Source organism: Trachypithecus francoisi, unplaced genomic scaffold, assembly GCF_009764315.1.
Source record: "Trachypithecus francoisi isolate TF-2019V2 unplaced genomic scaffold, Tfra_2.0 Lachesis_group21, whole genome shotgun sequence".
In the NCBI taxonomy this organism is placed as follows: domain Eukaryota; kingdom Metazoa; phylum Chordata; class Mammalia; order Primates; family Cercopithecidae; genus Trachypithecus; species Trachypithecus francoisi.
The window spans coordinates 18,646,487-18,661,034 of record NW_022681467.1 but is presented as its reverse complement, the minus strand read 5'-3'; the positions used below and the strand labels follow the sequence as shown (position 1 = coordinate 18,661,034).

Sequence of the window (14,548 nt, the reverse complement as noted above, 5' to 3'; positions counted from 1 at the left end):
AATTATTTCTTGCTATATACTTTTTATAATTTACTTAAAACATAATAAAAAGGTTGAAAATAGAAAAATTACTCCATGCAAACGCTTATAAAAGGATATAGTATTAATACTAGATAAAACTATTTTACAACTATACATTTGTATAATTGTACATTTTACATTCTATATTTTACAATTATAAAATATAATTATTTGCATGCCAAATTTTAGTTTATCTTATAAAATGATCATTTTTGGTTCCTTTTGGAAATATCTGGAAAGAAATTATAAACATACATTTATATAACACATATATTCTACTTCTCAATCATTAGGAAGAACATATTCATTAGTTATTCAGACATGGATCACATTCTATTCTCCAAATGGCTCTTTCTCTCCAGTTTAATGCATCCACACAGAATACATCTGTGTTGCCCATAGCTGGGGACTGTGTGTACAAAGATAAAACACCCACTCCTGGCCTTGACACACTCTAAATGTAACACATTGTAATCATCTGCATGACATAATGAAAAACTGTAACTCCTTATTTAAACTTGTTTATCTAAGCTCCAAATGACAAGCTATATGAGGTCAGAGCCATTATGTATTTTCCCTGCTACCCTCTTTGAAAGTAAAACTTCTCTTCTATAGTCAATGAAGGCCATAATCAGCTTTCATCTAAGCTCTTCTTAACTTGCAGAACAAATTCTACTACACTTATCATAGATTTGGTGCTAAAATTTCACAGTCAATGCTGCCTAACAACCATCTATTACAATTTTTCTGCTGAATTAGACAGTATAATGCTCTATGGCTCAGACAGCTAGCAGGCTACATGATTTTGTCAATCTTTAATATTGACATACTGTAAAAGGCAGAATCTCTTTTCAATTCCCAGTTTGCAATTCATAATTCTCAGCCCTTGATTAAAGTTCTCACCAATGTTAAGAAAGCAGCAGAAGGAAACCACATGAAACTCAAACTATCTGGAGAGGGGGAAATATTAGTTATTGTTTATTGTGATAGACAAATGCCCAAAAAAAGTTAAATTTTAACCTGAAAGACTGAAACCAAGTCTTCAATTAGCCTCTGTCGTGAAAAATAACCAAAAAACCTTGTAGTAGGTATTCTATCTCACAAGGCAGAATATAAATGTAACTGAGAAAGTGGAATACAAAAGGTTTTTCTTAAATGTCTTTCAACATATATGAATGTATACGAGCAACAGAAAAAGAATCTTCCCAAACTCTTTGAATATTATGTTCCAAACATGATACCATAAGCTACAATCATAGCATAGAAAAGACATATATAGGGAGACTCACTTCTAAGACTTTTTGAAATATTTTGAGCTATATTTAATTCCAGAGCAATTTGGCTCAATCTGGTTGGATTTAGTCCTCCCCTATAGAGAAGGGGAATAAAAGGTTATGGGACATATTCAACATTATATAATGGTTCAAATATTAAACCTGAATAACAGTTCTAACCCACTGAAATGACTCAGAGAAATTATACAATCACATACTGCAAGGATCTATTACTTAAAGGCCAGATTGTAAATATTACAAGCTTGTATGCCACAATTCTCTGTGTCTCTGCCACAACTATTCAACTCTACCATTGTAGCATGAAAGCAGTCATAGACAATAGGTAATGAATAAATGTAGCTGTGTTCCAATAAAACCTTATTGACAAAAACAGGTAGCCCATCCACAGGCTAGAGTTTGCTAACCCCTGACACACAGAACTACTTTCAGGCTTAGACAATCTTTCCTATGTAGGGAGATATGCCGATGTGAACATAAGATAAAGTAAAATCACATAAGCTCTTTTGCTTGGATGAAAGACTGCATCACTGATCTAAGAAAATAAGACTTTGACACAGTAGTTACAGGTTCCTGTTCAGATTATGCCCTTCTACATGAAGACACTACCAGCGGAAACCCCACATGAGAGTAGTTGTGGGGTGAAATTATAAATGTACTTAGAAATGTTTCTTTTCCTAGTGCTTAAAAGCTTTATTTTTATTCTTAACAACCTCTCTGCAAATATAAATGTTTTATTTAAGATTACTTACCCATATCTTGCCAGAGATGCTAAAAAGACCAGCCATTCCAGACATCCTTAAAAAAAATAGAGGAAACAGTGATCATATATACTATGTAAGAAAAAATAATGAAAATCAGGTCAGGAGGACTGGTCCTTTTCCCTCCATGTCTTGCTAAATATTGCCCCCTCTCCCAGATTCTTATCTGTTCTTACAGAACTTAGATTCAGTGGCTATCATTTGAATCACTCTGCTGCAAATCTATCCCAATTCCTTGGCCCTTTCTCCTTTCATTGTACCTACCTGGCAAAAATCTCAACCCTGAGCAGCTGAATGTCTCCAGGGAAAAAATATCACATAACCAGATGACAGTTCTTTCTGCTTCATAGTCCTAAGCCTAAGTGGACAGTTAATAATGTCCAGTACTTTATAAGCTCTAACTAAGATACTAGCTCCTTTCCTTTTCCTTCTCTTCAAAACTTGACACATCTTCCCATCCCCATGTACTCTCAGCTAACAAGCACTCCTCATATGTCACTGAAACCAGAAGCCACCACGTGATCTCATCTTCCCACTACCAAATCTGAGCCTGGGGCCCACCTGCATCCACCTTCTCTTGTTATGACAGGTAAAGTCTAACTGTCCTATCACAGTCCAATTCCTCTACTTGTGCCTTGGATCCTATCCATTTGGTCTTATTAGGACTTGGTTCTTTCTCTCATCCTCACTTCCTGCACAAGCAACTTCTCTCTCTCCTACAACAGTCTCACTGGCATATAAACATGCTCTACTCTCTCCTACCTTTTAGAAAGAGTATCCCTGGACCTCACATGGCCCTCCAGCTTCACAAACTTTTCCAGAGCACTCTACACATACTGTTTCTTCTTTACTGTATCTTTAATCCATTCAAATCTGGCTTCCACCCTTGCCACTACAGGAACACTGATTGTCAAGGCCATGATGACCTCACCATGCTTCATTCAATGTCCATGTCTCAGACTTGATCTCCCTTCACCTCTTAATAACATGGGACACAAGAGACTACACTCTTCCTCTTGAACACTCTCATTTGGCTTCTGGAAAATGGCAGCCCTAGTTTTCATGTTGCCTCTTGGGTACTCATTTTCAGTTTCCTTTGGCAGACTTCTCAACACAGGTTCTTAATTTGAGGGTGGCCCATGACTCATCCCCAAGTACTCTTCTCTCTTTCCTTCTTTCTAGGTGTTCCCCTCACCTCAACACTGTCTGTAGGTTTTTGTGTTCCTGAATTCTTCATGGGGGCCCATTTCCATGCATCTGATATGCTTCGAATCTGTATCACCAAAATCTTAGGTTCAATTTGTGAGATATGATAGAGTTTCTCTTCAAATAGCCTAATATTTTAATTCATAGTTACAGGCCCCCGACCCCGCCTCTTTTTTCTGCCTTTGTTAAATGACCAGGCATGCCACAGTACCAGGCATTATCAGTACCAGCTCACATTCCTTTCCTTATTTAAAAAACAAAAACCAAAAAAAAACCTTTCTAACTAACTACAGACACCCCTTCCCCTTTCCTCTCTCTTTTACGTGCCCACCTTATCTAAAAAAAGTCAAATGTTTAGCCAACGAAAATTAGTTTAGATTACACACCTGACCCAGACCAATAAAAAAAGGGTACAGGGACAAGACTTGCGTCAAAAATAAAGGCTCCCGTGCCCCTTTGTTCAAGTGTGCTCTCATGGCGACTGGCCAAAAAGGCACCCCTTTGTGCAAAAATAAAATTGCTTTGCTAAATATCCTTTGTTCAAGTGTTCAATTTCCTTAAAATTGTAAGCATTATTCCTAATAAACTGTAATCCCTAATTCTGGAGGTGGGGTCTTGTGGAAAGAGATTGGATCATGGGGGCAGATTCTCATCAATAGTTTAGCACCATCCTCTTGGTGCTGTTCTCTTGATAGTGAGGGAGCTCTCAGGAGATTTGGTTGTTTTAACAGTGTGGTGTCTCCTCATCCTTCTCTCTTGCTCCTACTCTGGCCATGTGATGTCATGTGCTTCCCCTTCACCTTCCACCATGATTGTAGGTTTCCTGAAGCCTCCCCAGAAGCCAAGCAGATGCCAGCATCATCCTTCCGGTACAGCCTGTAGAACCATGAGCCAATTAAACATCTTTTCTTTATAAATTACCCAGTCTCAAGTATTCCTTTATAGCAATGCAAGAATGGACTAATACAGCATCCAACGTGACAGTTCTACAAAGTCTGCATCTCAAACCCAACAAGTTTTATACAGAATCCTTAATTTTCTCTTGCCCAAGGCAATAACAAGTACCAAGATCCATCATGTACTCAAACCAGAAACTTGTACGTTTTTATTATGAATCCTTCTTCTCCTTCACTTTGGCCAAGCCTACCTTCAAAACATATTTTAAATCCACACAGCCTCTCCATCCCCACTGCCGCCACCTGACACAAGCTACCACTCTAAGGCTTGACTTGCTTCATCCATTCTTGCCCTTTCTAATCTCCTCTCCTAAGGGTCACCTTCTCCTTGTGTGTGCTGGTAACTTCCAACTTCTTTCCTGTGGCCACAGGCCCTGCATGATCTGGCTTCAGCCTGCCCCTCTTATTCAGCTCATCCTACACTCCCTTTCACTATGCTTGACACTGGTCACCATTCTGTTCCTTAAGTACACCAAGCTCCTTTCCAAACTGGGGCTTATGCATATGCCATACTCATTCCTGGGAATAATCTTCCCTCTGCTCGTTGCCTAAGCTAGTTCTTTCTGTCCTTCAGATCTCACCTAGAGGCCTCCCTTCAGAGAAATGCCTCCTGCTCCCTCCATATAGAAGAGCAGGTCCATAACCCCATAGCTATCCCGTCTTTGTAAAGTATGTTGCTGTGTTTTTTATCCACCCTTATCTAGACTATGATTCTTTGTACCTGCGGTGAATGTCTGTCTTGTTCAGTGTTGAATACCTAGCACCTAGAAAAGTATCTGGCTAAATCAGTGCTCAAATGGTTGTAGAATGAAATGTGAGAGAGGAGTTGTTTTTAGAGTGAGCTACGTGTGTTTCCTTAATATTAATATAGATGCCACTAGATGATTTACTCCTGAAATATTGCTTGATTTGCTCCTTTTTCAGTAGGGAAATTTCTTACACTTGTATTTACTAATATAAAATTATCTATATATATGACAATCCATTCAAAATTCAAACCAACTATGGAAAAAGTTGTTATGGTTTGGCCTAATCTAGCTCACCAAGTATTATACAGTTTGCCGTCAAGGCCAAAGCTATCCCCTGTGGTACTCTGCTAGGCAGCCAATGACTCCACAGGTTTTGTTTTCCACATAATATATAATAGCAATTCCTTCATAAACTATAATTAAATAAAGAGTTATTCTCTATCTCATCAATAACTTAAAAGGAAGAAGGAATGGCAAATTCTTTCTTCCTCTTAAGTCATGATGTTGAATACCATATTTTGTAAGGAGAAAAACAGTCATCGTGGCTTAGTGCAAAAGCTGGAAAAGAGGCATTCTGTAACCCACTCAAATCTGGCTACTTAATTCCCAGTGTACTAAAAACCAGCTGAAACATATGTTTGGTCACAAAACCAGAAATACTGCATGGGCTAAGCACGGCCATGAGTAATCTGGGTAATCGGAAGTAAGTGTGAAGTGAAGAAAAACAGAGGCTTTTTTTGAGACCCACAGGCTATTAACTTAAAACCTCCTGTTTTATTAGTAACACCTTGTCATTAAAAAATTAAGTTACGTTAGAGAAGCTGGGGATTTCCAGCCGGTCAGAGGCTCAACGGACTGCCATTTCTTCTCTAAGATATAATTCTGCAGGTCTTCGAAGATTCCTGGGCCACGGTAACGGCGGAATATCCCATCCTTTGCACTATAAATTATGAAAACAAGTAGAAAGCAAATGCATTAAAATAACAGACGTTACAGATAATAAAAGTTAAAATAGCTATTGGCGATACATCTGAACGCCACTTGAATTTTAAATTGACTCAATTGAAAAATATATAGTTAGGCCGGGCGCGGTGGCTCAAGCCTGTAATCCCAGCACTTTGGGAGGCCGAGACGGGCGGATCACGAGGTCAGGAGATCGAGACCATCCTGGCTAATACGGTGAAACCCTGTCTCTACTTAAAAAAATACAAAAAACTAGCCGGGCGACGAGGCGGGCGCCTGTAGTCCCAGCTACTCGGGAGGCTGAGGCAGGAGAATGGCATAAACCCGGGAGGCGGAGCTTGCAGTGAGCTGAGATCCGGCCACTGCACTCCAGCCTGGGTGGCAGAGCAAGACTCCATCTCAAAAAAAAAAAAGAAAAATATATAGTTAGACATAAATCAGAAAGCATTAATAAGCTTTATTACAAGTGAGAAATCCCAACCTAAAAGCATTAACATTCTATGTTATCACTGTACAATGTGTGACTAAACGCAGAGTTCTTGTCAGTGTTTAATATGGCAAGTTACTTATTATTTTTGCTACCAATTACTTTAATTTTTCTCTTACAATAGAGAAACAGCCAGTTATCAAGTTTAAAACATTGTATCCACATTTTCAAATTTACATCATTCAAGGCCCTCTCCTCAAACAACAACAAAAAACCTCATACGCCCTTCAACCTGCCCTCTCACCTACTTGCCGCAATCAGGGCTCCCAGAGAAGAGTCTAGGCTTGCTGTTTTCTCCTCTTTATGTCTCATTCACTACTTGGTGCAAGTGCGGGACCTGCTTCCAGGACTCCCTTGAAACCACTCATATTGGGGGTCTCCAATGACCCCTAAGTACTGTATCTATTTGTTTCCTTCACCTGTCACTGGCATTGTTCATTCACTGCTGAATACCACTTCCTTCTTCCTTTTGCTTGGCTTTTACAACAGGAGCTCCCTGAAGTTCTTCCTACTGCTCTGAGCATCCCTTCTCCATTTCCTTTACTCACTGTCTTCCTCTGCAGAAGTCCTAATGTTGGCCAATCCCAGGTTCCATCCTTGACCTGCTTCCCTTCCTACCATACATGTTCTCTCTAGATGTACTTCAACTGTTATTTACCTCAATGCTGAGGAATTCTCAATATGTATCTCCAGTCTAGGTCTTTCTTCTGAACTCTGGATCCTGACATCAAACTGTACCTAGACTTCTCCATTTGGAACTGGGAAGGGCAAGTCACACTATCTTTTGGATTTTTGTCTCTATCTTCCAAACCTCTTCTAATTTTCATGGCTCCTAGTCTTGAAGGCAGGCAATAACTTTTACTAGTTAGTTACACATGGCCTGTTAGTAGTCATCATAGACTCTTCCTTCCCATGGCTAATCAGTCACCAAGTCCCACTGCTCCTACCGCCTATGTTTCTCTGGAATCCACTACTTTCTTTATCTTTCCCCTGCCTGTACCTGAGTCTCTCTGGCCTCATCACTCAGCATGATCCAGCTATACCTGTGGTCCAGCCATAAAGAACTAGTTCAAAGTTCTCAAAAGGTACTTCATTCTCTCTTGGGCTTTTTTATGCTATCTCCTTTAACTGGAAAGACTTTCTCTACCTTGTTGGCTTAATGCACTCCTAGTTAGATATTAAGAATTACCCCACCTCTAATATCATCAGAGAAATCTCTGACTTCTCCTGCCCACCCCTGACATTAGGACCTCCATCTCTGCAGCACTCCAGGAAAGCTTCTCTTGTCACAGCTTTCACTCAGAGCACACCAGCCTTGTTTCCCTCACATGTTAAGCTGAATAAGTGGCGGTCATGGAAGACAGCTTAGAATTCCTGGTACACGTCTATTGATTTCTAATGTTCGCAAGATTAGAAGATTATTTAAACTTACTGAAAAAATGCTGGGAGAGTGGTGACAAAGAAGCGGCCACTCAAACCTACAAGAAGCATAAACAGAATAAAAGTTATACTTAAGTCCTCCAAAAAAAAGCATTCTTGAGCTTACCTTCATATCACATTATTAAAATCACTGCAATTATTGATTCACATTTACTATTTTTTTTGACTTAAAGAAATTTCATTTCTACCCATTTTTATTTACCTAACATTTTCCAGTAACTGACATACAACTTGTATCACTTGGATTGTAAGGAGGCTGGAAGGATAGAATTTAGAGCCTTGCAAACAGGGGTTTTGCAAAGTGAAATACCGACTTCCCCATTTACTAACTTTATAACTTTAGATTATTTAACCTCTCTTAGTCTCAGTCACCTTTTTTCTGTAAAATGGGTATATAAAAGCCTAACTTAATTGTTCTAAAGTTAGATTAGGGCAAGTATTATTAGGCTTAGCGTGGTGCTGGGTACATAGTGAAGGACTCAACAAACTACAGATATGATTACATCAGTCATCAGTTTAAAAAGAGTAAGTAATATGAAACGCTTAAGATCATGTATAGGCCGGGCGCGGTGGCTCAAGCCTGTAATCCCAGCACTTTGGGAGGCCGAGACGGGCGAATCACGAGGTCAGGAGTTCGAGACCATCCTGGCTAACACGGTGAAACCCCGTCTCTACTAAAAAAATACAAAAAGCTAGCCGGGCGAGGTGGCGGCGCCTGTAGTCCCAGCTACTCGGGAGGCTGAGGCAGGAGAATGGCGTAAACCTGGGAGGCGGAGCTTGCAGTGAGCTGAGATCCGGCCACTGCACTCCAGCCTGGGCGACAGAGCGAGACTCCGTCTCAAAAAAAAAAAAAAAAGATCATGTATAATGTTTGTACATTTATAAAATATGTAAGTATAAAATCTGTAAGAATATATGTATGTGAAAAGTATTTTTTCCAATTTGTTTTAGCAAACCTTTACTGAACACTAAGTACATATCAAATGCTATGCTATGTGCATGTAAAGACAAAGATAAATAAAACCCTTAGTACCTCAACAAGTATCTACCAAGCACTTTATTTGTTCCAGAGACTGTTGTTACTGCTCAAGACACATGGATGAATAAAAACATGTACAACCTTTATTCTCACAGAGCTTATAGTCCAGTAGCAGAAGGAAGTAACTTATTCAAATAATCACAATCACAACCACAAACAGAGAATAATAGTATCAAAAAAAAGAGTAAGTGTGCAAAAAAATGCTGAAATGAGACTAGGAGTAAAGAACAGATCCTTGCCCTTTAAATGTTACAAATAAATAATAATTGCATGGGCACCAAGAATGAGTAAAGAGAATGAAAGCTTAAGGATCCTCCTGGCCAACATGGAAAAATGACAGAGGCATCATTTTAACATTTTCCATCACAGTTGCCTTTCCCACTGTAGAACAATGTGAACAAAATCAAATACCTATTCAAATTAAGTTGCTCAAATCATACATCTCTGTGGTCACCTGCAATTCAAAACACTGCAGCTTTACTTTTAATAACATGGGAAATTGACTTTCACCCATTTTATAAATTAAATACATATTCAACATAATTTAGTAACAAAAGATGAGTCTTCTCAAAGAATTCTGTATTTTATATTTCATTTCAGATCAAGTGGATTCCAAAACATCTCAACCATATTTAAAAGGAAACACAGTACTCTGGAGTAGTAAAAGTCAATGTCACAAAAAGAAACATTTACTACAAAAATTTGTCATTGTACACTGGAAAAAAAGGTGTGTCGCCAGTAATATAAACACAAGTGACCCAAAAATAGGTCAACTGAGGATTGTAACAAGCACTTCTAAGCGCATTTTCATCTCTCACGTTGCTTGGGATTTCACCCTGAAGGAGAACAAGGGTATCCTACAGTATCCTTCCAATTCTAAATTGCCAGGGGAAAAATACTTAAAATAAATAATAAAATAAATACTAAAATACTTAAAATAATACTAAATATTTAAAAAACCAGTATATGCCTTTTGTTTAAGATAATTATTATGAACAGTTTCATACATTACTTCTTACCTAACTATAGATTCTTATGACCAGCCAAAAATCTAAGGACAGTTATGGTATTAGGGATATATATTTTATTTGTATGGTTTTTTAAAATGGAATGAAGAAATTAAATAGTATCTCATCATGTCTTAACATTTTTTACTCAAATTTTATTTTTATCTGAATAAAGAGACAAGATTTCTATTAAATGTTAGGTATAACTTAAAGTGATTTTTAAACTTGCTCTTTAAAATCTTTTGTACATTCTTAGTCATCACTGGCTATGACAATAAATAAGGAAGTAAATAAATAAGTAGAAAAATATTTCATAAAACACATTTAATTATACAATATATAAAACATTTCCAGATTCAGGAGCCTTTAGTCTTAAGTCTTTTAGAAATTGCACCTTATTTCAGAAAACATAAATTATCTTTACAAATAAATGTACACATGAAAATCAGTGAGTACTGCCGGGCGCAGTGGCTCACGCCTGTAATCCCAGGACTTTGGGAGGCCGAGACGGGCAGATCACGAGGTCAGGAGATCGAGACCATCCTGGCTAACATGGTGAAACGCCATCTCTACTAAAAATACAAAAAAAATTGGCCGGGCGCAGTGGCTCACGCCTGTAACCCCAGCTCTCAGGGAGGCAGAGGCGGGACGATAGCTTGAGCCCAGGAGTTCGAGACCTGCCTGGGTAATACAGCGAGACCCCGTTTTCCACAAAAAGGAAAAAAAAAAAAAAAAAAGACACACACAAAAAAAAGACAAAAAAATTAGCCAGGTGTGGTGGCAGGCACCTGTAGTCCCAGCTACTTGGGAGGCTGAGGCAGGAGAATGGCATAAACCCAGGAGACAGAGCTTGCAGTGAGCCGAGATCGCGCCACTGCACTTCAGCCTGGGGGACAGAGCAAGACTCCGTCCCAAAAAAAAAGAAAATCAGTGAGTACCAAGAAAAAGTGTCAAAGTGACAGATGGTCTCTGAGGTTTTTCTGCATCTTTCTGGTTCTGGCTAAAACGAATAACAGGAGAGGTGTTCCCAAAATTGCTACATTAAAGGGTATAATAACTTTATGTTTCTTGATATGAATTGCTATGTTGTTTCAGTGACTACTGTACCAATTTACAAGGCCATCAAGGTTTATTAAAATAAAAACCAATAAATTATATCACCTCAAGATTACTTTCATTTATGTTTGTCAGTATTTCTTCAAATGACAACCTATGTGGAATATTAATAAGGTTGCAGCACCCACCTCAGACACGAGTTCAGTTTGCTGCCTGGAATAATATTCTGTCATGTAAAGATATATTCAGTAGTATCAACAACAACAAGATCCAGAACAGACAAAATTCTCCTTGGATGATGACACACTACTAAATCCTTGTAGATCCAACACCATAAGAAATTCATCTCAAAAAAAAAGTCACTTCTGGGAGGCTAAAGGACATCTGAAAACTCGGGTCTCATCTCAGTGCTCCAAAAATGTCTTCTGACCTTTAACACTGATTCTATGAAGTGTCAAGAGAAATTTTCATTACCTGAAAATTAAAACATGACCACTTAGAACACAGAAGCACCACCTGAGGTTGTGGCTTCAGGGTTTAACAACAGTAAGTTAAATGTGGATCTTGACAAAGAATTTGAACATCATAATAGCAGCTTGTTTCAGGGTAATAGTTCACTGCAATAACTTCAGTAAGCTTGAAAGAAACAAGTATACTCCCAAGCTTTTCAGTAAAAAAGGCCACAAAGCCTTCCAAATTTTCTACGTGCCTTTTTCACTTGAACGGTTGCTTCCACTTTAAAATGAAGACTATGATGCAACATAAAGTGGGCACAAATGGAGAATGCAGGGTAGATTTTAACATTGTATCAGAAAACTTATCTTAAACACATGCAGCAAAAGAAAGAAAAATTAAAAGCTTAGAGAAAGGGCCGGGCGCGGTGGCTCAAGCCTGTAATCCCAGCACTTTGGGAGGCCGAGACGGGCGGATCACGAGGTCAGGAGATCGAGACCATCCTGGCTAACACAGCGAAACCCCGTCTCTACTAAAAAAATACAAAAAACTAGCCGGGCGTGGTGGTGGGCGCCTGTAGTCCCAGCTGCTCGGGAGGCTGAGGCAGGAGAATGCCGTGAACCCGGGAGGCGGAGCTTGCAGTGAGCTGAGATCCGGCCACTGCACTCCAGCCTGGGCGACAGAGCGAGACTCCGTCTCAAAAAAAAAAAAAAAAAAAAAAGCTTAGAGAAAGAAAAAAATTATGAAGGAGAACTACATTTTGATAAGCCAAAACGCAACAGAAATTATTTAAGTTCAGTATTAAGAAAATAGAGATAGCTGTCAGGCGCGGTGGCTCAAGCCTGTAATCCCAGCACTTTGGGAGGCTGAGACGGGCGGATCACGAGGTCAGGAGATCGAGACCATCCTGGCTAACACGGTGAAACCCCGTCTCTACTAAAAATACAAAAAACTAGCCGGGCAAGGTGGCGGGCGCCTGTAGTCCCAGCTACTCGGGAGGCTGAGGCAGGAGAATGGCGTAAACCCGGGAGGCGGAGCTTGCAGTGAGCTGAGATCCGGCCACTGCACTCCAGCCCGGGCGACAGAGCGAGACTCCGTCTCAACAAAAAAAAAAAAAAAAAAGAAAATAGAGATAGCTAATAGCTATCTATTAGCAATTGTTGTACTATTTATTAGCGTGTTACCTTTGTCATGTTACTAAATCTATCCTAGCCTCAGTTTTCTTTGTAAAACAGAGATAAACAGTTTGTTGTTATTATCACCAAAGAGGGCAGCAGAAGGAAAACACAATGAAAAGAAAAGGAGAATTAACCTTACCTTTGAGATTGAAATAAGGTTGTCAGCATAATAGAATACAAGATAAAATTTACAACTATAAAATTAAAAATGTAACACTAAAAGTACAGCAAACTAAACTGGCTTCTGCATTAATCAGTAGTTTTAAAGACAATGCTTACTCTTGGCTGTGGAAGGAGTCTGGCTCCCCTCTAATCTAGTGAAATAGCCATCACCCACGGGGCTCTAGGAGCAGCTGCTGTTTTCCTGTCCTTGACAACTAAGCTCATCGCATAGAACAGAAGGTTCAAGTATATACTCATTAAATGTAATTTCTCAAAGTCAACTTAACTGAAGCATCACCTGATCTATGCAGTATTTAACAGGCAATGTAATGTAACCTAATCTAAGGGCTGCCCTTTGCTCGGCTTCTGCATCTCAGCCATCAAAATGCAACGTGATTATAGTCGCTAGTCTTGATGATATGGGAGAGGGGCAGCGAAGTGTTGGGAGGGGAAAGAGGGGCCCCTGGAGAGGGCGCCACCCTCGGGGCTGTGCCCATGGACCTAGGCAAGAACAGGCATTTCTGTTTTTGTGCCCAAATTTGGCATTTCCCAAGACCACCCTGGCCCGCCACACCCCCATCCTGTGCATATATAAACCCCGAGTCTCTAGCAGGCACACAAACAAGCAGCTGGGCTTCAAGAGGAAGACATGGGCAGAAGAACACACAGTGGTTGGACATCAAGAGGATGCTGAGAGGAGCACGCCAGCAGAAGAACACCCCAGCAGACACTGGCAGAGTTTGGCCAGTGTGGTTGGAGGACAGACCAGCCGCTGGGCGGCCCAACTCTAGGGGAAAACGACCACCTTCCCACTCCATTCCCCTCTTGCTGAGAGCTACTTCCACTCAATAAAACCTTGCACTCATTATCCAAGCCCACATGTGATCTGATTCTTCTGGTACACCAACGCACGAAGCCCTCTGTCCTTGTGATAAGGCAGGGGGGTCTAATTGAGCTAACTAACACAAGCCACCTATGGATGGCTAAACTGAAAGAGCACACGGTAACACACAACCACTGGGGCTTCAGCTGTAAACATTCACCCCTATATGCTGCGGTGGGATCGGAGCCCCACAGCCTGCCCATCTGCATGTTCCCCCTGGAGGTTTTGAGCAGCCGGCACAAAAGAAGCAAGCTACATCCCCATCGCACATCCTGTGAGGGGAGAAGGGAACTGTTCCCGTTTCATTGATAAATCTTAAATCTTACTTTAAAATACTTAAAAGAATATCTTAATAGATAACTGATGGAAGAGTTACAAGAATAACTAAAGAGTATGCATGACACTTCAAAAATTATTGTTTCCCCTCTTTAAATTTTACTTACAGGGAAATAATTGAAATTACTCCTTACTAGCACTTTTGTGGCAAGGCAAGAATACACTAATGAAGATATGCAACCAAATAGAAATTTGTATACAGAAATACACAGTGAAGTGCTCAACTGTGGGGAAAAATAATATCATTTCAACGAGTTTCTACCGTTCATTCAAGACGTCAGTGTTTGTAAAAAGGAAATAAATAAATTGCTTCCAAGATGGAGGCAAGCTGCCCCAGAGACTTGCCAGTGAGTTAGTATCACATTAAGACCAATCTTTCTTCACTTGGCTTCCAGACCCTCCTACTTCTCCCTCTCTCTCTTATCTCACTGGTTTTCCTTCTCCTCCGATGGAACTTCTTTTTTTTTTTTTTTTTTTTGAGACAGAGTTATGTTCTTGTTGCCCAGTCTGGAGTGCAATGGCACTATCTCGGCTCACTGCAACCTCTGCCTCCTGGGTT

At 39.9% G+C, this 14,548-nt stretch overlaps 1 protein-coding gene across 3 annotated transcripts in view; it reads right to left on the bottom strand.

Moving 5' to 3' along the window:
* TMX4 (thioredoxin related transmembrane protein 4) overlaps nucleotides 1-14,548 on the bottom strand; it is a 45,754-nt gene that overhangs the window by 17,261 nt on the left and 13,945 nt on the right. For all 3 annotated transcript variants that reach the window (XM_033185647.1, XM_033185646.1, XM_033185648.1), the window contains 3 exons: nucleotides 7,868-7,913; nucleotides 5,797-5,925; nucleotides 2,066-2,111 (listed from right to left, as the gene is read on the bottom strand). In XM_033185647.1, the coding sequence (XP_033041538.1) occupies nucleotides 2,066-2,111; nucleotides 5,797-5,925; nucleotides 7,868-7,913 (221 nt within the window). The remainder of the gene's footprint in view (nucleotides 1-2,065; nucleotides 2,112-5,796; nucleotides 5,926-7,867; nucleotides 7,914-14,548) is intronic.